Source organism: Rhea americana, unplaced genomic scaffold, assembly GCF_003343005.1.
Source record: "Rhea americana isolate MKP2758 unplaced genomic scaffold, rheAme1 scaffold_18, whole genome shotgun sequence".
NCBI classification, from domain to species: domain Eukaryota; kingdom Metazoa; phylum Chordata; class Aves; order Rheiformes; family Rheidae; genus Rhea; species Rhea americana.
The window spans coordinates 7,991,199-8,015,583 of NW_028185927.1; the positions used below are offsets into that span (position 1 = coordinate 7,991,199).

Below are 24,385 nucleotides of genomic sequence, written 5' to 3' on the forward strand. Positions count from 1 at the left end.
AAAAAAAAAAAAAAGAAAAAGAAAAGAAAAAAACCTTCATATCAAACCTTCTCTAGCAGAGAGATAAAAATGAAATTCTATTTACTAAATACATTTGTCATTAAGCAGTTGATGGGGTTTTTTTAATTTTAAAAGTCCCAAAGCAACTGAAGTCTCTTCCATGACAAAAGAGGGGTGCCAGTCTTTGCAAAGTCGGCACAGTGGCAGTCAAAGGAGGAACTTACTGTGCGCCTAATTGCCAGCAAGCTGTTTGCTTCGAAATAGCCAAAATGCAAAATGGCTTGAAAAATGATGCATTTTTGGAATATTTTTGCTAAAAGGAACATGAAGAGAGGCTGTAATTATGAGGACTTAATAATTATTCAGAATCTGGTTTTTATTAATAGMTTTTAGTGTAACATTTTTGTCAAAACACTGGAAACTGAAGAGTTTTTCATTTTCCTTATTTTGACTTCAGAGGTTAGCATATCTTTTACAGAAATTGGTGTTTATAATTATTTTTAAGCATAGGAAAAAATGTTATTACGAAATTTCCTTAACACTTCTCATATTCAAAATTTCTGCCCCCAAACGCCAACACTACAATTTCTACTTTTGTTTTTTAATATAATTTGCTCATGAAATACATGTTTCAGTAACTTTACTTCCACAATTTACCACTTTGAAAGCAAAAAGAAATAAAAAGAAGTTAATTTTAAAGTAACTTGGATGAAACAAGTGTCTAATAAAATTATTAATAGGATAATAAAAACTAGAGCTATCTCACAGTTAAAATATCAGGTCCTAAGAAATAGAAAACAGCTGAATTGATCGGGCTGACTGTAGAAAAGTGACAAGTAGTCTGTTCTTAAGATTTTTAATCTATATTTCTTTGATGTGCTTTTTATAATTGTCAAAGTTTTAAACTTAAGTTCTAGAAACAAAAAACGCTTTTTACAAATCAATTCTTCTAATGTTTTTAACCATTGATATAAATATTCCATCTTTCAGCCAGAACTGTAGATAGAAGGAAAGCTTTAGGGACAATATTGATAAACACAGTGAATTTACATACACAAGTAATGCCTAAAATGATCACCTAGCTTGCTCTGAAGTACCCCTTCCCTCAAATAAAACAAAACTGTCAGCCTGACCATTCTCACTGTAGAAAGCTTCATTTTGATTAGTAAATCTTTTTGTTTTACTTAAATAATTTAAATATTTTCCTTTTTAAGTCCCCTTTCCATTTGTTTTGGCACAATATTACATTTATTGCCTGTTACAATGCAACTGTAATGTGTATTAAAGGAAGAGCAGATTTTCTGAAAAGCATTAAAGACATAAAACTGCTGATTCTGTACCTAACAAAGAGTCTGTCATATGGCTGCTCTGAGGTCCCCCTCAAAATTGAAAACCAAGAGACATCTTACCACCTGAAATACAAGAATTGAATCTTTTTCTCCCCTGCATATACAGAAATATCAGCATGACTACGCTTGGGAATTACTTCAAAAACTCATTTGCTATACATTTTTGCAGAGATCCAAGTGTTCCCAAAGAATAAAGTATATTATTCTTTGGGATATTATAGTATATTGCTCCCAAAGAGCAAAGTATAAAGCTAGAGAAGGTTTAGTCTGAAGAGCGTTTTGGACTATTTATTAGTTATGTCCACTTAACAGCTGGACTTTAGCCCTCTCTTTTAACTATATATGGGTCGTTGCCTGGTTCAGCCTGCTGACTCCTGATGTTACTACTTCATCTGGCAAAAAAATCATTTACTGCTGTGCGATCTACCAATCAGCACGTTACGGGATCGCTTCTTGGGGGCGTTTTATCTGCGGTTAGGTAAAAACTTTGAGGCGTTATGTGGAAGGAAGCCTTTGTAGTTTAGCATCTACTTCACTAATGGCTTATTCTGCGTGGATGAAGCACCTATTAACCTCCAAACTGGCTTCTCCAGTGTAATTTGTCACAGGGCTGCTACGGGTTTTTTTAGGAAGGAAAAACCTTTCTGCTCCGTCCTTGCCTGCCTGCGCCTCGGAGGGAGAGCAGCACTGACGTGCTGATGCCCTCTCCCGCGCCTCCTYCCCCGGCTGCGGACGGCACTCCTGGGAGTTCTAAATAAAACCTGCGCCAGATCTGCTGCGCAGGTGTCTGGAGCGCAGCACGCTCAGGTGYTGGCTGCTGGTCCCGAGAACGTGGAGTAAACACCGGCAGGAAGGAAACTCGTCGTCTTGAAACAATCTGGTTTTCGGGGCCTTGCGAATAAAACTCCCAAAGCCAGCAGCCGCTGTTAAAGACTGAGCATCCCCCCGTCTCCTCCTTCGTGTTTCACCTGTGCATCTGTCCACCTATTTCTCATCTCTGGTTTTACATTTCATTGTGCTCTGCTTGCTCTCCTGCTCTCTTCTTTTGCTTTCCTGAAGACACATTTCTATCTGGCACAGAAAATAAACTCAGATTGCGGGTAGTTATGTTAATCTAATTCAATCCTCTGTGGGTTAGGAGTGAAATTCTAATAGTGGAGCTGTTGAGGGCTTTTTTGTTAATGGCTTGGGGATTACATTGAGTTAAAGGCTCATTTCCTAATCAAACAGAGAGGGAAAGAGTGACTTCGAATATTTATGAGTCTCCCAGCGCGAGTTAAACATTGAACTCCAAAAGCAGGATTTCAGTGCTGCAGAAAGAGTTAAAACCCCTCAGGGCTGCTGTGGAGAGGAGGGGGGGAGGTAAAAAAATGAAAAAATAAAAAAGAGAGAGAGAGAAACCAGTTAAGTGATCAGCATTTTCAACTGCTGTATAACTTCAGTTTGATGAAGAAAAAAAAATCATCTCACAGAGCTAAAATGGAAACTGCAGTGAGATATTTAAAACAAAGTCAAGTGATGCTTCAAAAACGCTCTCCTTTAACAAAGCAGGATGCATGGAGTGCGTGCAGAGGCCTAATAGAAACTCTAAATCTCATCTAAATGGGGAGGGCTGGAGGGTGGGCTGTCTTTTATTAGTGCCTGGAAGACCTGATTTATTATTTTTTTTAATACATTTTATTTTTCTTCCTATTTAACTCTTGGGTAACCTCTCCTTGAAAAAGGAGGGGGGGGAAGTATGTATGGGTCAATGGGTCACCTACATTGTACCACTTCTCTTCAGTAGACTGGTATCTTATCAGGCTTTTTTCTTCAGTTTGGCACGAGTTTTTTTGGGTCAAATAGTCTAGTTGGAAAGCTGGATTTGCTGCCACAGAAATGATTGTCCAAACTGATGCTGCATTGCTTTTGTGACGAGGTCACCAAAGATGCTTGGGTTGAACCCGCTGTCGYTGGAAGAGTGGTCCTGGCCACCTGCAGCCGGGTCTCTGTGTTGCCAGGGCTGGCGTGCTGCGGGCTGGCCAGCACCAGGCTGTTCTGCCTGAGCTTGGACTTAGAAAATCAGTCTGAAGTGGTGAACTGCACAATATCAAAGCTGTGCTCTGATCCGCCCCTTTCTGTAAGGAGACCCGAGAAGGAGTCGGGACAGAAACCTGTGCTGCCTGCCGTCTTCTGACTCACGTGAGCACGTCACAGCTCCGTGATCCTCTATTTCCCTGCCTGTAGAGTGATACATAGCTGCTATCAAAAGTGCTCTAAGATCTACAGAGGAAAACCTTGTATAAATCCCAAACGGCTGGTTCGCCCATGGCAACGATTGCAAATCACTGACACGGGCGCACAGCTTGGAACCGGGAGGTTTTGTGCTCGTGACAAGGAGTTGCACCAGTTTGTTGTTTTGCTTTTCAAATACATTTGGCACCAAGAAGCCACCAAGAAGGTCTTCCAGTTTTGGTAAGATGAGTAGAGAGCTAGTTTACTCCCAGTGTAACTAACAGTGGATTTGTCCCTCGTGCTAGGTCTGAACTGGAGCCTGATGACCTGTGTTGTGATGAAGCTCCAGGCTTATTAGTCCCAGGCTGTAAACTTTGACTATGGAAAAAACTAAGTTACCCTTTGGTTCTGGAGCCATATGTGTTGAGGGTCATCCCATTATACGTGGAATGTGGTGTTTTTACCTGGGTACAGCACCTTAGGGTATGAAATGGCACCTTGTCCTAGTTTTAAAATTATTTAAAACTRTGACCTGACATCAGTGCCTGAGGCCCCTTTCTCTTTGTGCACTGTACCTGGGACCCGCTGAGAAGTAGAAACATCAGTCAGAGTATACCTTTTGCATGTATTTGAAATGGCTAGCAAGTGTAGTTTTTTCTTCTGTAATACTGGCACTTGCAGGAGTCCCTCTGAGAGGTGGCCGAGGTGACCACTGGCTATAGTGTTATCTCCCGCTTTCCTCTCCTGCCCATCCCAGTTTGCTGTCTGTTTGCCTGAGACCTTTTCCCCTGCTGTCCCTTCTGAGGTGACCTAGCATGTTGGCCTTGCAGTTGAAGGAGCTAAAAACTACTTTTTAGCTTTTCCACAAGCTACATAAAATTGTGCTTCTGGTGTCCTCCATGTGAGCCGTAATTATTTTAAAAATAATATCATAGTAGTGTAGGGATTTTTGGAGAGGAAAATACTGTGACTCTTAAACTCTTAAAACAGAGTTTAGTTGCCACGGTGACTTGGAAGTGGCTTTTAAAGTTTCAGAATGCTCATAGTATCTAGAAAAAAATGCTGTTGTCTTTAAAGGAAATTACTCTCTCAGATGGGATAGAACTTGCAACTAAATCTTGTTATTTGGATACTGGAAAGCATTTGTCCAGTTACAGAGCCTGAATYGCACGTGTATGAGAGGGAAGCATAAGCAGCTATTTTTATTCATTAAGGCTGTGCATGTGAGATGTGAATGATCCTGCTCACAAGAGTTTCACCCTGCTCTTGGAATGGATTCCCTCTCTCTTTGTAATTGTTTGCCAAATCCGCRGGAAATGCACTCCAAAAGTTCTTGTTTCCCCAGTCCCGTGATCACCTCTCTGTAGTAGTGCTGAGTAAAAGATCAGTAGCTGCGTACTAAGACACAGGTACTCCGCTGACATTTCTGTAAAGCTCACAAGGCTTAAAGGGTGACTTTCTGGGTGAGAACAGAGGATACATCTGCCATCAGGCCTGCCAGACAGCTTGCTTTTTGTTTGCTTTGCTCTCCATTCTCAGGCCTTTCTTTTGCCACAGGTCTCTTGAGCCTTTTAAAATTGCAGTTGAAGGGAGCTCATCAGGAGCTCTTTCTGCTTCCCTTCAGGTAAGTTCTTCCCTGTTGCATTATGTCCCCATGGCCTAGTACAGGGGTTTTCAACCTTTCTCCAGTGGTGATGTGAACTCAAGTAGAGTGGAGAGGAGCTCATGTGAATATAATTTTCTCAGTCACGCTTCACAGACCTGTAGTGTGTAGCCCGGAGAGTATGGCAGCACAAGCTGTACCATTGGCAGATGCTGCCCTTGGGGTGGGGGAGGAAGGCCGGGATTCGCAAGTGAAACAGGTTGCGAAGGAACTCCTTGCATCAGCATCTTCTCTAATGCTTCCCCTGATAGACCTAGGAGCATATCCCAAACACCACTGTTTTTTAAGTGGGTGGAAACTTCTATGTACAGTTTAAATGCTTTCATGGCCAATCTGTATATCCGGCTATTTGTTTCACTGTTGCTCTTTAATTCCAGCCTGGATACAGACTCCCTGTTCAGCCTCAGTGAGTCCCTTCACTGATGTTATGTTTTACGTATCTTAGGGATCACGCTTGCCTGTCCTCCATGAGCTATGGAGAATTGCATGATCACAGCAAAATGCTTAGTGTTTCTGCAGAGTCCGGGTACAGTCCCATGTCTTGCCCCTAATAGCCCCTATTCCTTTTTTCTTTTTTCCTTAACAGTATGAATAATCACATGACTTCTTTCTCTTCTTCCTGAGCTTTCTTGCCATCCCTTTTGCTTTCTTGCTACCCAGGATTAAACTTCAGTTTTATATGTCTCTAAACAGGCTCTAGTGCTGTGGCCCTCTATACTGACTCTCCATGCCATCTACTGCCTATGCAGTCCCCTTCGGTGAGCGTCAGCTGGTGCTCTGGGAAAGCCTTAGTCCTCCTGCACGGAGACGGTGGGGGATGGAGAGCTGAAGCTATGGTTTCTGTGAGGCAGTCTATCTCGTGCAAGGATGCCAGACCACGCATGTGTCTCCGTGTGCTCACGGAGCAGTATTTGGACRTGCTGTGCTGAAGTAACAGGCCAGACCTCCCTGCAGTCTCTTGCTTATGTGGCTTTYGTCTCTGTAATCGCTTCTGGCGCGTGGTCTTACAGAATGTGTGTTTAAGGAGGACAAAATTAATGGGGCTGCTGCTGTGGCTGTGAAGGGTTAAATGATGGTGACTGAGAGTCCCAGCTTCTCCTGGGGAATAAGGACCAGCCAGAAGAATTGATTGTCTTGGCTTATTGATCCTTCAGGAAACAGCACTGAAGTGATAATGCTGTTCTTGCCACTTTGAGGCGCTTTGTAGCAGAAATATTCTGTGTTTACCTAGGAGAGTGCAAAGGAAGAGCTGCTCTGTTGCTAGCCCAGTCCAGAAAAGTGTTGTGCTCGACATGTGTTGAGTTTACCGCTTGTCTGTCTGTTCATGAGGAAATGGTTTTATAGCGTGCAGTGGAGAACTGGCCGTGAATGGGCAGCTCATGAGAGTTACAAGACTGCATTTTTTCTGGCAGYGTCTTGGTCTGCAGCATTCTGTGATCTCAGCCTATAATGTCGTGGGGCCACTGTCTTTCCCATCTTTCTCCTACCTTCTCTCCTCCTGGCCAATTTGCAGTTATCCCTGCCCCCCAGCTGGACTTGCTTCTAAATTAGAATAAGGTGGTTGAGCTCTTTTGAGCCTGTGAGTTTGGTGCTAATTTCTGGCCACCTGGGAGGGGGGTTGGCTTATGAAACACCCCATCCACTTTGCACTGAAGCTCCAGGTCTGCCCTGGGAAGCCAGGCGTTCCACTCTGGCCCCAGGGCAGCAGAGGATGCAGCACCCACCCGCTACAGGAGCTGCTGGGGGAGCAGTGCTTTTTGTCTGCTTGGCTACATCACCCCTATAGATATGTGAATCAGGTGTCCAAAGAGCAGATGGAGAGTCAGCCCCAAGGATCTGTGGCATGCTTCTGCAGCAGTGACCCTGGGGGAGGGGGCACATGTTCCTGCCTGTTCCTGGGCTCTAGGACTCTGCCTGGCCCTTGCAGTGCAGTGGGCCGGGGGAAGCCCTGCTGTTCTCCCTGAGGCACCAGACGTAATCAGTTTGCAAGCTGGACTTGGCTCTTAGACTTAGGACCATTGCTGATGACTGCAAGACTTGGGATCTTTTGGGCTCTGGAATTAAAGGAGCAGCTTGMTCATCAGGCTCCCCATCTCCTTTTCTATCTGCTTTGTACATATGTGTGCTTTGCATCCTTTCTCCTTCTGGATGCTGTGCTATGAGGGATCTCAGAGAGGTCTCTACAGCTTCCCATAGCCAGGTCAGGAGGCCCGGAAAGCTCTGGGACTGTTTGGAGGATATTGCAGAATCTTGCACAAAGCCAGGAGAGGCAAAAAGCTACTATGAAATACTTCTTTATTAAGTCAGGCCAGTTTATATATAGAGATACGCAAATAACTTGCAAAGCCATTTAATTACCCTATATATCATTTCTGTACTTCAGCCCCTTTGATGTTGCCAACAGCTTTATTGCTGTACTTGATATTTTACTTTACATCCCCATCATGTGAAAAGCAAATGATCATGAGAAAAATTGCACTTTTCATTTAAAAGACTGCAAGGTTTCAGGGAACATGCAAGAAACAATGCCCTTCCTCCCAAAAGGGGGATGGGAGGAATGGGAAAATAAGATACCAGAGTATCATTTAGAAAAGAATTATACTTATTATACTTATTTTGGGGACTTGATTAGTAGCTGAACTTTTGAGGCTCACAATACTGGGTTTTATACTGTGTGCAGTATAAAACTGCACACTGTTTGGGTTACAGCATGTAATTATTATCTGTGACTTAATAAATCCCATGYTGTGACTGCTTCCACTTCTTTGTAACTAGCCCTCAGACCGCAGCTCTGAGTTGTTAACAGCCGCTTTGGCTGTTGCTGCCCTTGTGCCCTCGTTGTCTGTACTGTGATGTGCTCCCCGCTGTTGGGGCTGCTGCGTTTAGACATGGGACAGCTTGTGTCCCGAAGAGCTTAGAATCCGGTTTAGAGGAAGAGACTACCGGAGGGCAGTCGGTCACAACGTCAGAGGCTAGCGRGAAGATGAGGGTAACCAAGATAGGCATCTGTGGTAATGTACTGCTGCAAGTGTGGCTTGTTTTGAGTGCAGGTGGCTTTACTTACTGTACGTTTAACTATAAGATACAAAAAAAGCACAGTCCTTTATTTTCTGTGCAAAATCTGCCTAATGTTTTGCTTGCAAAATTAGCAACTGCACTTTCTTAGCTAAGCAGAGCGCTCTGCTTAATGTTCACTGTACTTTATACTTGCRTGTGTTTCTTCCCCTTTTAAATGCTGTAGTCAGCCTTTTCTCTTAAAGTGCTCCCTAGGGAGCAGGCTTTAAACAAACCAAAGGAAATGTTTTTCATATAACACAAAATTAAACTGTGGAATTTGCCTTTTGCATCATTCAGTAGCAAAGTTATGTATGGATTCAAAAAAGTACCAAAGAATTCATGGAACATATGGACTCATCAGTGGCTTGTACACACTACGGTCTAGAGGGACCTGCCTAAGCCATAGGCTGCCAAGATCCTGGTTGTGAGGCCTGCAGAGGTGTAGCAAGGGGAAGAGTGGGGAGAACATTCTCCTTTCTTACGTTTTTTCCCTGGCGTGTGCTGGTGGTTGCTATCAGAGACAGAATATGGGACTAGCTGGCTTTTTAACCTGACCCAGTATGGCTGTTCTCGTTACTTCTGTTGGAAGCAGCAGCTTTGCTGTCACTCTGTGTGCACATAGCTGAATTGCTTGTTTGCATGACACCTTGTTACAAAGATGCAGCATCTCTGTTTTGCGGCACCTGATCTTGCTTATCCTGAATGTTCTTCTACTGTTAGCATGCCCAAAGCTGTGGGAGTCCCTCGGAAAGGTAAGCTAAAGCACTGTGAAAGCAGCAGTGAAGACAAGACTGGAGCCGAGGAGTGAGGCTGAGCTAAGCACCACCAGTGCTTCCTGAATATTTTCTTTCTGACTGTTGCTGTGTGGCTGGTGTGAGGCTTGTGGTGGAATTTGCAGGGCAGAAGTAGGCCCAGAAGGAAAGAGACAATGGTTTAAAGGATGCTTTGGGGCATCTGTGTTTAAGACTAGATTATGCAGCAGCTGTGAGCTTGTTTCAAGTTAAAAAGTCCTCTACTCTGCATTGTGTGGAAGTGCAGAAGGTTTAGTCCCTTCACTGGTCGTGTGTTGGGTCAGAGAAGGATTGCATTACTGTATCATAGGTTAGTGAAGGTCTACTGAATTAAATAGGAGCTGCTTTGTGACGTCCTGCAGGGCCTTTGCCGTGATGACTGATAGTTATTCCTTGTAATTTCAACCGTGGCTTTTGGCTTCATCTTTCCTGTTTGTGAGTGAGGGGGAGTGATGTGCCTTCTTTCTGCAGTGAAGCATCTGGTTTGGAAGGTGTTCCYAAGGCTCTTGGTTGCCTAACAGAGGATGCATTCAGACAAGTACCAGATGTTTTGGCTTTAAGATGAGGGTCCAGTGTAAGAAAGAAGGACCATATTGCTCATGGACCCAGTGGTTTCATGAAGTAGCCTGTTGTCTGATGCCTACCCTGTGAGCCCACAGCACTGAAGAATTGCTGTTACTGTTGAAAATAGTACATTGGTGTTTTGAGATTTTTCTTAGGGTTTCGTGGGCATTTTCTAATGCAGTAAGCTGTAAACTTGTAGCTGTAAACCCATGTAAACTTGGAAGCTGTCTCGTGTAGTTTTGCTGATTAGCATATGTCTTCAGTAAAACATGAATGCCTTGGGGCTTCTGAGCAAATTTAGTTTCATAGCCCATAACTCACCTCTGTAGCGAGAGGACAAGGCTGCATTGTCTTTCAGGAGCTGGAAAAGGCCAGGTAAGGGGCAACAGTGACATTGCCCCTTTTGGGAAGGGGAAGAAAAGAGAGCATTTTTTTTGTTGACTTTTGAGGGTAATCATGATGGAAAGAATGGGCAAGAGGAGACACTTTGGGGAGTTCTTTCCTTTTTGTGACCGTCTTTGCACTGCAAGACAGAACTATGCTTTCTGCCCTAGTTCTGTTCCTTCCATATATTACACCTTTGGAATGACTTTGCTAGGGTTGGCTGGCTCATGCACATGTGAGTAATTATGTTTTTCAAGATGGTCCTTCTGGGAGGGACACTATGAAGCAGGATATGGAGGTACTTTCTCATCTCTGTATGCTGTTAGCGCATAARTCCCCTCCACCCTGGCCTTTGCTACTGCCACCTCCCGCTGACTTGGTCTATCCATCAGTTCAACCATAGTGCTAGCAGAGCTGCTCATCTGCAGAGAACTTTACAAGTAGGGTGAGATGAGTTGCCCTTCCTCTGTGTGGGGAGGGGATTAAACTACTGCAGACTGCAATGACTGGTGAAAAGGGAGAATCTTCTGTCATACATTCAACCAATCCTTGAAATTCAAGGGATCATTATAATACACATAGGTAGGGAGTCCAAGTATTTTGAACACTGATATTCTTCTCCCACCATAGCTCCACTCTTCTGTTTCTTCACCGCTGTTTCTAGATTATTCCTTGTGCTTGTCTCCTATTTTGCTTCAAATTTAAATTGTAATCTATTGCATGGTTGTACAGTACTCTGCATTGGTAGGTACTGACCGACATAGTGGTACCAAACTGTGGTATATGTATTGTGGGTACAGAAGGCATCCACATTGTGCATAACAAACCCAAAATCTTTAAAACTGAAGTCCTGATAAGTACTCAGACTTGATAAACTCATGACAGGCCTGGAGTGGGAGGGAACCATGCTACTTTTAGTTCTCCATTACAGCCAGAAATATTTCCAGTTTTACCTTTTTTGAGCCCATCTGTAATGTGGGGCAATTACATGACTATCAAGACCGATTTGATATTGTACAAACATCTTTTTGTACCATTTTCTATTTAAAAGTGGACTCAAGCAGGAATTTATGCTGCTGGTTTCCATTCATCTGGGAACTGCTGCAACTTTGGTAAAGGCACATTTCTGAGAAGAGAGAACTCGAGCTGCTAATTTGACTGTAGGAGTTTATTTCTGGAATGCAGCAGTGTTTCACCAATGGAGCAGCTGTCCTGGAAACAGTTACCACACGGGGTCATTTTCCTCTCTGTGTGTAATCAGCAAAGCCACCCCAGTTAATCTGAATCCTTTTAAGTCTCCTAAACTAGACCACAGAGAGTRCGACGAGGTGTTACAGGACTCTGACCTCTTTTGCTTGCTCCTGCTATCATTAAGGAAGAGAAAAAGACTCCCGCACTTAAATGCCCCTTAAAGGGGAAGCCTATAACCTTTTCTGAATATGGAAAACTTTCTATCAACAACATGCTACTGGATTTCGGGAGGAGGTGTTGATCTTGTATTTTCTATGGCATGTTTCGTAATAGTAGTTACACCTCTCCTAAGCTTCCCAACTGTTCTAGGGTAGGGAATCATAGTGGTTGGAGGTGGAAAAGGCTTCTTAGCTCTTAGTCTTTTTTCTTATCTTATACTTTGCTTTACTTTGCACAGCTTTCCTCCATCACTGTTCAGCTCTGGGATGACAGATCCACAGCTTGATCCATTCCACTACCAGAGATTTTGTACTAGTTGTTCAGCTTAAATTATCTTTCTTAATTTCTTTTCCCTAGCTCTGTCTTATGTTGCCAAGTTCCTTCCTCACTGTTTCCACTCTTCAGTATTTCTTGGAGATAAGCATCCTGTCTCCAAATCCTCTTTTGCTTGAGTAAGCTCTATGGTTTTGTTGGCACCCTATCACCACCTTCCATCAGTCTTTTGAACTGCTCTATAATTTTTATTGTGTTTCTATTGGAAAGGTTTTGCACTCTGAGTTKCATATTCCTTTCCTTATCTTAAATGTGTCTTCTAGGCCAGGGTGCAAGGCCGCTCACTGGTAGTGAGTCTTGATGGCAGAGGGAYGTTCTGTCTCCCTTGTATTTGGTGAAGGGTTTGTTTCGAGAGGCCACCACAGGCGAGTCCCATGTCTGTGACCTGGGCCAGCATCACTGTGGTCCCAATGGATGCATTGCTGGTGCTGTGCAGTGGAAGCCTGCATCTCCCATGGTTTAGTCGCTGGTTCTTTGGAGCTGGCTACTTGAAACTGAGAACACAGTTACCCTGATGGCTGCTGTCTCCTCTTCTCCCAAACTGTGCTAATGTAGCTTTTCAGCTGAGTAAGTATGACTGGAACTTTCTAAAAATTAAGTGTCATCAAAGATTTTTGCCTTGACAATCAGTAGTTTCAGGAAGTGATTTTGAAAAAGGAGCCACCTCACCGAATTCAGCTAGATTATTTAAGAGTTTAATTTCAGAGTAGAGAAAATGCTAGAAAATATTCAGTGGATGTAGAGTTTCTTTCTCCTTTTCTAACTTATCTGCCTTTCCAGGTGAGGGAGGAGGTGAACGTAGTTAGTCCTGGGTCACCCTTACGGAAAAGTAGAATCTGGAAGGATGAAAAAGTTGGTGTGATCCCTTTGGAGAAAAGGCAATATAGATTTTCCTTACTGAGAGCCAAGGGGCAGCTGGTTGTATGCTTTGTTAACATTGTCTTCGGAGCTGAGGCTGAGGTTGGAGTGATCTGCAGGAAGCAGAGGTGATAAGTTGATGAGCTTTTAAACAACAGCCTGGTGTGACAGTAACCAAAGGGGAGTTGTCTGCCCAGCTGCAGTATCTGGGTTTAAGAGGCCTTCAATAAACAATAGAGAAAAATAGTAAATTGAAAAGAAGTGGAGAAGAACAAAAAAACTACCATCCCAAACACGATGAGGGAGTTGCTCCAATGGAACCTGGTATACTCACCTGAAATTAAAGGAAGGGTTTGTTTGCTCTGTTGAAGCTAGAACAGTGTCTGGCTAGCCAGAGCTTGTGAGAAGGGAAGGACAGGTTTGCGAGTGTGTGTTGTACAGCAGAACCACAGCTTGACCTCAGGCTTCCAGCGCACGCTTACTGTAAATGTATCAGAAAGTGCCGTATGAAAAACACATATGATTCCTCTTAATTGAAGCTTATAGGGAATAAAAAAGTATTGGATAATAGGTACAACACTAACCCTTGTTAGTAAATGGCTTTAGCAGACAAAAGCAAATGCTACCTTTGTACACATTTGTCTCGTTTCCTACAGCTCCTAAAGTACCAAAATGAATCGAAACAGATTTTAACACAGCCCCATACCACTCTGAGGCTCTAGGCTTAACTGCATAACACAGACCATTAAAAATTACAGAGTGATTTCAGCACTTATCTGGCAACTTTTCAATGAGCCAGATTACATCTTTTAGAGCGATATGAAGCCTTGATTTAAAGACACTGTGATAGAGTATTGAGTGTACTCAGTTCAGGTTGTTCCAACAGTCAGTTCTACTGCTTTAAACCAAAATCTCACTCTTCATTACTAACTGAAATTTGTCTAGTTTCAGTGACCAGGAATAGTCTTATCTTGTATCCTTTTAAAGCTAGATTAAAGAACTCTCTTATATTATATTTCCCCCCACTTACAATTAGATCGGGTCACCCCTTAGCCTATTCTTGGAATTGAATTTATTATGCTTCTCCAGTCTCTCGTTGGATGTTTTTTGTTGCCAGCAAGTATTAGTGTGACAGAATCATGCTTTTCAGTTCAGCAATTTATATCTTTCCATCTCATTCTGTCTCAACCATGTCATCATTTACCTACACAAAAGAGGAAGTTTTCAAAGAAAGATATCCCCAAACATAAGTGCTTTTAGGAAACCGCCTGGCATTACCATTGTACTTTCACAGCCGCTGTAACGCGGGAGCCGCATCCCCTCCAGAGGTAGTTCTGTATCAGCTGGCCTGCAGTAGTCTTGCTTGGGGTCAGTTTGGATCAAAACTAACCTTTTGGCATTTTTAACCTAGATCAGCTCCTCAGTCTGGACTGCACAAACGCATGCCCAAACACAAGGGAGGAGGCAGGATGAGCGTGGGAATGAATGGCTGGGGGTGAGGAGAGTGCAGCAGCAGAAGTGGCTTAAAAAGACATTGCAGCTACATAGAGACTTTGTTTTTGTACAATCTGATTTATAAAACCCAAACTCTTAAAGGAAAGAGGTAAGGAAGAACCACATGGTTTTATGTTACTCAGATGTAACAAATGCATGCATGTTGTTTGTATTGAATAAAAGGAAAATCTACCCTTCTGTGGAGGAAAGGAGAGATGAGATTCATTGGTAATTTTAAACTGTAAATGTTGTACCAAAATCTCACAAAGAAAGAAATGCAATACTCTCTACGTACACTTGAGCCTTTGAGCTTTGCCACGCTACATGTGGTACTGTGTAAGTTGGATTGCTCCAGGAAGAGTTTGGGGAAGAAATCTTGGCTTGGATACTGCTATGTTCATACCTCTTCCCTTTACCCAGGAATAAGTGTTAACAAATGAGTTTCTTTAAGCAAATTTTGCAATCTGAAAGAGAGAGAATTTCACTGGAGGCCAGAATTCAAGACTCCTGTTAGGGGTATGAGAGTGTCAATGTGACAGAGAATGGACTTGCTACTTTTGCAGGATTTTAGGGTATTTAATTATTTATTCCAATGTCTGTCTCTGCCCTGCCTGCTATAATGCCTTGAAAAGGCCACCTCCTTTCTTCCCCTTTGCTAGGACTTGGGGTTAGTCAAAATCAGATTCTGTGAATAGATATATTGACGAAGCCTGTTCATCATTCTCAAAAGCTGGTGTCCTGTAGGTCCATGACTTCACCATGAGTTGCTACTTTTATTCCAATTCTGTTAAATTAGAACTTTATCAAGAGAGCAATTGCAAGTGCTTTACCAAAGAATTCTGCTACAGTTGGTAGATATATTGAATTGATAGTACATCCACTATAGCTGTATCCTTTAAAAGAATATATCAAGGTAATAGGGCTTCATGTATCAGAACTGCAGCTGTTGGGGTGAAATATGCCCTTCTTTGTACTTTCTTGGAGTAATGCGATTGTTTATGATATGGCTAGTCTAAGATTTATGGATTAGCTTCTTAGGTGGTATAAACCGGCACAGCTGCAGTGAAGCCAGAGGAGCTCTGCCAGTATACACCAGCTTCCAGTGTGACCCTTGGTGTCCTTAGCTAGATGTTTCCTTGCTTTTAAGTGGTCAGGTTTTACACGTGTTACAGGTAAGTATAGGGTTGTCATATAACAACCTTAAACATTGTTCTAACAGAGTTTTACTTTTAGACTCTATCTAGATAAGGGGAAATAATCTAATCACGTAAGCAGAATGCAGTTGAGAACTGAACAAAACAGTATGAGGGAAAGATGGTGAGTGGCAAACCTGACCTGAGCTGGTGTTGTAGCATGATGGACCGAGAGGGCAAAGCAGGTGGACTGCAAGYGTTGGCCTTTGTATGAGGCTTCTGCGCACGGAAGCTGCACACGACGCACTGAGGTAGTGCTCCTGCTGTACACAGCTCTGAGCACCAGCAGCAAAAATGGAGRGGAAACTTGGAAGATAGTAAGAGAACAACGACAAAAATGATAACAGACTGGAGGGATTGTTTTTTATGAGGGAAGATCAAAAGAACTAAATGTGTGGAGCTTGGCTAAGTGATGACTAAGAAGGGAACATGAAAACTACGTACAACTGTTTGAAGGATATAAACACTGGAGGTGAGCGAACAGCAGGAAAAAGCAGTCTGAATTTGAAAGTCATTTTCAGTTTGACCATGTTTCCACCCTTTAGTGTTCACTTTTTTTTTTTTTAAGATGTGCAACTGAGCTTTACTGAAAACATTTGCAGGGAAGAGAACACTTACATAGCTCAAATGCTTCACTGTCTGCAAGGGAATTCTGAAATGCAGACTCAAGTTTAAAATTTAGAACTTGCTTTCCTTTATGTAACTCACTTAATGTGTAGTATGTTGAGCTAATCAACAGTATGAAAATTGCCTGTATGCCAAGTCAATTCTGTGGTAGAAAACTATAATTTCAGTTTTGGTACTCATCTGCTTCCCGGAYGGAATTACTTGGTTAACTGAGCAGTGCAGGATAGGTTTCAACTGCTTTCTGTCAGCTTTGCATAAAAAGGTGAAGCATTTGCTTTTGTTGACAGGCTATATTTTATGAGCGGTATGATTTGCGTGCTGATTTGTTGGAAGGATTTTTCTTTTCTTTGACAACAGTTAAGTTATTGATCCCACAATATATGCATGTTACATATATAAGGGCTGTTGGTACAGTTTTATGAAGTTTTCCAGATGTGCTTGTGCAGTGTCAGGGAAATCTTCCTACTTTATTCATGGACAATTCATAAGCTAAGAAAGGTGATTTTTTTTAGCTCCTGTGACTCCCATGGGCAGTTAGAGCAATTGAATTAAAAGGAACCTTAGTATGAGTATTAAGAAAATGTGCTGATGGTGGAGGCCCAGTTGTCATCTAAAGCATTTGGGCCAAGCACTGGAAGTGGAAATTGGGCAAGCCTCGGGTGAACTGCCTAATTTGATAAGTCATTTTCAATGTTTGGTGATAGGTGAATTCAGGCGTCCTAACTGCTGTGTTAATACCTGTCAACAGACTTTTCTAAGCATCTCTCCCCGTTACTGCAGGATGGATGTGAGCTGCCCAGCTAATGACAAGAGACGCGCAGGGAGCTGTGTAGACACTCTTTAAGAAAATGCTTCTCTGGTAACAGCTGTGTGTGTGTGTGTGTGTGTGTGTGTGTAGGCACGCATGCGTGAATGCACACTGTACACAGAAACTACAGGCATTGACCTGTGCAAACACACACCAAATTATGGCTTCCTATAAACAAATTAGCATGCTTTAAAAGGTGAAAAGCTCTATAAAATTGTCTGCGCTGTTGTTTACGGCGTGAGCGGGGGATGCACTACGTTACCAAGGAGCTCACATTTCTGTCTTCGCCCCCCTTCCTGAACGGACGTGTGCTCCGGCCGTTTCACCGTTGTTCCTGCCAGCCCGATCCCAGCAGGGGTTCCCTAATTAGCAATCTCTTCATTTCCAATCAAAGCACAAAGCGGCCCCAAAAGCCTCTCTTTATGAGGGAGCTGCGCGGTGGCTGGGGACGTGGAGTGGGATAATTGCCTTCGCCACTGGCAGCAGTAAGCAGCCTGGCTAATTCATTATTGTAATAACTTTGCTTGTCCTTGGGGAGGGGGGGCGAGGGCGGGAGGACTGAGCCTGGCGGTGCTAGCTGAGGACAGGGGGAAGGGGGAAGCCAGCCAGAGTTGAGGTAGAGATGGAACAACTGGCAGAAGGGAGGAACTGCTCCAGGTTTCTCCCCGTCCCCTCTGCACAGTTTGGCGGTGGTGGTAATCTGTGGCCTGGCAGCCTGTGCTCCCWGCGCTCGCCCATTAGGAGAACCCCTGTGCTCTGCCCTTGGCGTATGTGCAGAGAAAGCAGGTAACTGGGCGCCAGGGCCGCTGGGGAGGCCAGGGGTGGGGGTGAGGAGGGCTCCGGAGCTGCCCGGCAGGAGAAGTTGGTGTACTGAGATAGGACCGAACAACTGAGTTGCCCGCGCCCAGCAGCCTGTGGCGTATACTGCTGCCCAGAAGCCACCAGAGCTCGTACCTGCAGGGGCGGGAGCTGGCGGGTCCAGTTGCGGAGCTGTGTGTTTCATCTATTGTCCTTTAAAAACCCTTTAGCCGCTCGTTTTCATGTGGGCTGCGGCTCTGGCTTTGCTGGAGCGCAGTGAAGGTGCTGCGGGCCGAGGTGGAAAYGGCTCCGTAGGGACAGCAGGAAGGGTCCCTCCGTGCTTCTAGGGAGGTCCCCGTGGAGCCCTGCAGTACGTTGATCGGGTTTTCTCTTTGAACTGCTGGGCGCTTTAAGTAGCTATGATCAGTCAGGTATTTCTAGGCCCTCCGAGTCTTCCTTCTTACTTCTGTGTCTTCTCCTGGGACTGGCATGGCAGGGTCCTGGCCGCGCTAGGGGACAAGTTGAACGGCTCCTTCCCCAGGTTCCTTGGGGCTGTTCCTGCTGCGTGCGCTCACGGAGTCCGTCGCGCCAAGGCTGTCGCGCTCGTGTCCCTGTAGTGAGGTGGCTGGTGACATAGGTATGCGTTTTACTGCAGAGGTTTTTTCACTGAAAACTAAAATTTCTGACATAAAGTCAGTGAAAGTGAAAAGAAAGTGAAATCAAACTGCAAATGCCAAGCACACGGACTTGTGCGTGGCAGGAGCAGTTTAAGGTTGGGCAAGGGCACTGTTAGTACATGCTCCGTGCTAGAGCTGCTTGAGTTGGGTTTGTGTTCGGGGAGGGCCCCAGACCAAGGCCTTCGTGGGCTGGGCGTTCACTAGTGCGCATCAAATCCTTTCCCAGAGTTCAGCCACGAAAGCTGTAAAAYGCTTATTCGGGGAGAGCTGTCTTTGGGGTGGTTGGATGAGGGAAGGAAGAGGCGTTTGGCCGTCTGTTCAAGGAGCAGACCTCGCTGTTGGTGGTGCTCTGGTCGTTGTGACCRTCGTGGCTGCCCCGTGCCGGTGCTGTCTGGCAGGCACCTCCGCGGCGCGAGCCATTGGCCTCGGGAGGCTGCGCTGCCGGAAGCTGCCAAGCAAGAGCAGACGTCCTCTGCCTGCACCCACGTGCACGAGCAGTGTAGGACTGCGCTGTGCGAGTCCCCGGAGCAGATATCAGCCTTCTGGTTTGGTTTGTTTCGTGACTGGTGTCGTGGTCCTGCTTGCCGTGTAGTGTAACCACCGCAGAGGGACTGAGGTTCAAAAGAGCCAGTGACTGAGTATAGTGACTGTCAGTGGAGATTTCAGTCGCTTGCTGTGTGTCCTCTGCTGTTTCTCTGTTTGCGGATCCTATTTGTCTAAGGATCGTTGTAGCAGTAGTGGGGGAATAGCATGACTCCCACTTGCCCATAGCACACTTGCCCAGCTACTGAGCTGCTGCAGTAATAGCATGTGGGGTTGAGGTGGGATCAGGTGGGAACCATGTCTGCTAGATGTGGAAATATCCCCATTTGGGTGTTTGTGGGATTCTGCAATGTGTGGTATGTCCTGCCCTTGCTTTGCATTTATCCCTCAAACCCTTGGAGAACACCTAAACTGTGTGGGATAYGTGGTGACCAAGGCTTAGAGCCAAAGACTCAGTGGCTAGAGATTTTGAGTCATTTCCTTTCCTTGTGTTTCCATCTGCTCCAGAATGAGCATAATATTCAGTCCCCTTCCTGACAGTTTAGGGGGCTACGGATCTTAAAGGCCCTTTGGTTGAGTCAGGGCAGGCGGCTCATGGGGCTGGAAGACAGCTAATATATAGTGCGCTGGTGTAGGGTTGATGGGGTGCCAGGATGTGGCCAAGGATGGATGAACTGGAGTAGCAATGGGCTGTTTAGTCTTGGCTTCTCTTCTTTACTTTTAGASTGAGACCCTAAATTGTTGCATTGTTAGCAATTGCTTGCGGAGAGGTAGGAAATTGTGGCAATGGGCAGAAGAGGGAATATTAATGATTCAATTTCCAGCGGGGTTCCACTCCAAGGCCTCGCCGGGTGATGTGCATTTTTAATCATAACAAACCAGAATGAGAAGGAGTTGTTTGCAGGGAGGTGGGCCTGTGCGTGGAGCTGCAGAGTGTGACACCATCTCGCGTGCCTCTGCCCGCTGCTTGGAGGAGGCGGTYGCGTGCGGCTGCTGTGCTCGAGTGCCACTGCAGTCAGGTCGGGCTGTGACCACAGTAAAAACTGCATTGCCACCAGAAACGAATGCAGAGAGGGAGTCTAGAAACTGTCTTGAAATGGGCTAAGCCTATTGACCAGGAGAAATCACTGTGTTAGTCTGGAGCTTCAGATCAAAAATGCCCCTGATACATATAGAGCAGAAAAATGATTTGGGACAGGTTTCCCACAGCAGCCACGGGAATGAGAGCCCCGCAGCCGTGGGCAGGTGCTAAGCTGAGCCAGGGCTGAAACTCCAGCGTGCAAGTCATCCCGTGTAGCAGAGGGTAGGAGTGCTACAGGTGCTCTCCCTCTGTAGTACAGGGGCTGTGCTAGGAAGAAATACTTGTCTTGACTCTCCTCTTGGAGCTCTCAGCAGCCGTYCAGTAGTTCCCTGCATGTTAGTGTTAACCCCAACTTAGGGAAACGCCCTGAACTATGCTGCCCCTCGCAGCATCATGTTTCRGGTATCTGGCAGAGGAAAGGTTGTGGCTGTTTGAAATCCCAATGCTCTTTATTTTTAAGAAACAAGGTGGGGAGTCTGGAAAAGACATGAGAAAACTTCTGTCCTGGTTTTATCCCATTAAACTAGGAGCTGGTGTTCTCTGGGATGGTCCACGCTGACTCAGCCGGCTGCATTCTGGTGTCACTGCAGAAGAATGGGGCATTTTCTGTCAAAAAAGGAGGTTCTGGAGGAACGGAGCCACCTGCAGAATCCAAGCCAGCCGGGCCACTTGTGCCTGCCCCAGCTCCTGCCTGCCTGCCGCAGTGCCAGGGGACATGCCGGCAGCCTAAAGGCTTCTCTTTTGCTTCAGAATAAAAGTTGGAGGATCTGTGCGAGAGCAGTTTCACCCGAGGAAGGGAAATCACTGAGGCAGCTGAGGAGGAGTAGGGATGGGATGGGAGGAGCTGCCTTCCRGTAGCCGCGGTGGGTGCTGCTCCTGGCTGAAGGGTCCCGGCTGGAGGACAGAGGTGAGGGGTTGTACGCGCAGTGTCCGTGCAGAGAGCGTGGTCCTGAGGGGCACCTGCCGCTTGGCAAAGCTGCCTCGCGGCCGCTCGACCTGCAGGCAGCTAGTACGCCCCTTCCATAAAGGCTCTGGTCTGAAATGTTGGAAAGCGAAATCGTGTGTGTGTGTGAAAGAGGGCAAGGGCTGCAGCCCCCTCCTTTTGGGGGTCCTGCCTAATGGACATAGCTGGTTGCAAYTTTACAGTTGCTTCTTGGGGAAGATGGTTACCGCTTGCTGAGATGGTGTTTGTTGCCCAGGCAAAACTCCCAGTGTATTTACGGCAGCTCTGCACGGTCCCTGCGTGCGGTAGGTATGCATATGTGCATGTACATGCTTGTGTATGCCTTTATTTCCATGCACCAGCTGGCTGCCTCTGATTTAAGGGCAGGTTTTATTCCCCAGCTGCCTCAGGGCTCCTCTTTTCTGATTGCATTAAAGTCTCTGTAATTCTCCCCTCATTAATGATTGGCATATTTTTACCTCTCACTAAAGGAGCTTGGAGGCAACTCCCATGGGGCCCTGCTCGCCAAATGAAACAATTTCATCCTGCTCCAGAAACGCATTAAAAAGGGTTTGTCAGGATCTTATCGCTAGTTAGGGAAAGCTAATCAAATTACTTCTATTTATTAGCTGCCGCAGCAATGTGTCATTCCATCAAGTACAGGTATGGGGACACGCAGGGATTGCACGGAAAGCTCTGGGCATCCAGCACTGCTGTCTTGCACTGTGCGACAGCATCGCTTGCCGAGGAAGGCCTTAGGCCCAAGAGGGGCTGTGAGCTTCCCAGCGGCAGTGCCGCTGCCACCGCTCCCGGCGGAGCTCCCCCCCGCTGCCCTTCTCCACTCGCCTTTTCCAGGGTGCGCTCTGAAGTCTCTTCCTGGTAACACTCCTGTACTTCTCRCTTTGAGTCCTTTGCTTTGGCATTTGGCTGACCATTGCTTGCTGTTACTGATTATATTTTTCTGCTGGATATTTGTTTTCAGCTGGYTTGGGCTTCTTGGCAAGTTTAACTCAGTATTGAGTCTAGGGATGATTTGTTAAGTAGTTTGTCTTGGGACCTGGGCTGGCAAAGGGGACAGTGGAGCGGGATTGCAGCAGTTTGGAAAATAATTAATAGAGGCATTATTTACTTTCTGGATTTTGAGACTTCTAGGAAAAATATTTTTCAAGGTTTCTTTTCATTTGTTTGGTCTGGAAAGATAATTAAAATTGGAGGAGTAGGGAAGAAAACAAGCAGAGTTTTTTTTGAATAATTCCAAGGATCTAGTTGGGACTCTGAAAAAAGTACCAACTTTTGCTAGGCTAATGCTCAGCGCAAGAATAGTCTGCTCCTAGGACAGTAGTGGTTTTCAGAACAGGAGGTTTGAACTCAAACATAAGTGAAAGCTCACTCTTTTATTGATTCCACATGTGGCACATGCTTTTTCTTCATGCACATAGCCAGTGCACTTGTATTTGCAACCAGACGTGCATTCCCGTTCTTGCCTGGGTGATCCTAATTCCCAGGGTGAGCACACGTCCTACGGGTGACTTCCCTCGAAAGGGACACGGGGGCAGGCGCCTGAGAGCAGTTCTAAACTTGAAGGAAGTATAAAGCCACTTCTATCTGTGTACTATCGCTTTCATCTTGAAACTCAGAGCAATGAAATTGCTGGTGTTTTTAATAAAACAGATTAGTTTACCAGGGAAAATGGGTCTAAGTCCATGTCAAGCTGGTCTTGTATTAGGAAAAAAAACCTCAAGAATGAAACTGTTTAGCTGGTGTATTTGCACGAAGTGGAGTGTGTCTAAATGTAGTTACAGAGATTCACAACGATGACGTTGCTGTGCATGTCGTGTAAATCTTTGGTTTGTATCACGCACCGAATCCTGGAAGAGCAGTGAAAACCTGCGCCGTTACCACGAGCGAGCGTACGAAACTGGCGGTGCGACCGCAGCGGCGTGCGCGGCGGCGGCTTCCTGCGGGAAGCTCCGCGCTCGTTCTCCGCCCTTCGCCACGGGCGCGCGCTCCCGCTGAGCGGCCGCGCGGTTAGAGCGGTGCCGGTGCCGCGGTGCCATGGTGCCGCGGTGCCGGTGCCGCGGTGCCATGGGCGGTCGGTCCGCGGAGCGTTTCCCGGGGCCCCTCGTGTCTCGCTGCCCCGTCACCGGTAACGACGGGGCCGAGCGCGGGCAGAGCCGGCAGACTCCCGGCTGCTGGGATTTCTTCATCTTCTCGTCAGGATTTTAATTAGACACGTCCGAGAGGGCAGCGTCGTGCGAGGGCGGGCGAGAGCTTTATCAAGCAGACCGCATCTTTAATTACTGTTTACTGACAGATAACGAGGGAGGGGGCGGCAGCAGCAGAGATGGTGGCAGGGGGACGYGCTCGGCCGAGGAGGAGGCCTTGCCCAGGGACCGAGCGGCCGTCGTTGCCCCTGCCCGCCGTGCCGTGCCGTGCCGCGCTCGAGCCGCCGGCGCGGGGAGGGCTCCCTTCCGGGGCAGCGGCCGACCCGGCGCGGCGCGCTGGAGCGAGGGGCCCGAGTCCGCTCCGAGAAGAGCGAGGGCCGCGGCTCCTCCAAGCTGCCGGGGCGCCCGCCCGGCCCGGGCAGCCCTGCGGGCTCGCTGSTGCCGCGCAGCCCCGAGCAGAGCCGCTTCCGTCGCGCGGGGCGGGAGCCAGCCGCTGCCCYCTCTCACCCGGCCGCCGAGGCCGTCGGCCGAGAGGGACCTCCCTSCGCCTTCCCGCGTGCGCTCGGCGTCGCGGGCTGAGATCTGTCGTGCCGCAGTCTCGGCTGCGTTCGTACCCGGCCCAGGCAGTCCGGATCCCAACGCTGCTGCCTCTTCCAGCACGGAAGACGGGGCCTGTGCCAGAGCTTGGTGCCGGCCGGCTCCCGCCGCTCTGAGCGACGCAAGACCTGAAGGATGTGCTTGGGATCAGCAAGGACTCGGTAATTGGGCTGTTGTTCTTTCATTTTGCTACGCAGTAGCGAGCAGATTATAGAGCCCACAGGTTATAGATTTCCTGYCATCCCTCATGAATCAAGCCCCACTGTCTTATTTACTGTCGGCCAGGGCCTGTGAATAACGCCACACGGGATGCGCTCTCACGCAGGGGTGCAGGCGCGCGGCTCGGGGCCGTTGCGGGCGCCCGCGAGCTGCCCTTCCCCTTCCCGCTCCGCAGCGCCGTGGTGAAGGCTTCACGGCCGAGAAGGGCCCCCCGTTTCCTGTGGGCACCGAGTGGGTCCTGCTCTGCCCAGGAGAGTTTGTAACGCCAGAGGCAAATCCGTGCTACCTTAGTGATGTGGTATTCCAAATTTTTAACTTTATGATGCTGTTGGCTACAGCTCCACCCATTCGGTACGCATGCACCGCAGACATGGACTTCCAGTTTCCTTGGAGCTGCGTATCTTGGGAAATCTGGCCGTTTTTCTTGCTTGCCAGTGAGGTTTGTGCTCAAGGCACAGCACTGGAAGCCCAGACCGTGGGCAAGGCTCATCACCCTGCTGCGAGAGGGCTTGTGCTCTAGCTACTAGTGGGCTGAATGTAACAGATGGTAGCAGTGACTTCTCGGAAGATGTTTTCTGAAGTTCTGCTGAAATTTCAGCCCAAGGTTTTGAAAAAGC

At 46.6% G+C, this 24,385-nt stretch overlaps 1 protein-coding gene across 3 annotated transcripts in view; it reads left to right on the forward strand.

Annotated features, from left to right (window-relative positions):
- The window catches only part of ESRRB (estrogen related receptor beta), a 131,932-nt gene that overhangs the window by 628 nt on the left and 106,919 nt on the right, over positions 1–24,385 (forward strand). For 2 of the 3 annotated variants that reach the window (XM_085301789.1, XM_085301791.1), the window contains exon 1: positions 16,727–16,796. The exons of the other annotated variant lie outside the window; for it this stretch is intronic. In XM_085301789.1, the coding sequence (XP_085157915.1) occupies positions 16,786–16,796 (11 nt within the window). In that variant the 5' untranslated portion in view covers positions 16,727–16,785. Of the gene's footprint in view, positions 1–16,726; positions 16,797–24,385 lie in introns of those variants that run through there. 3 annotated transcript variants of the gene reach the window in all.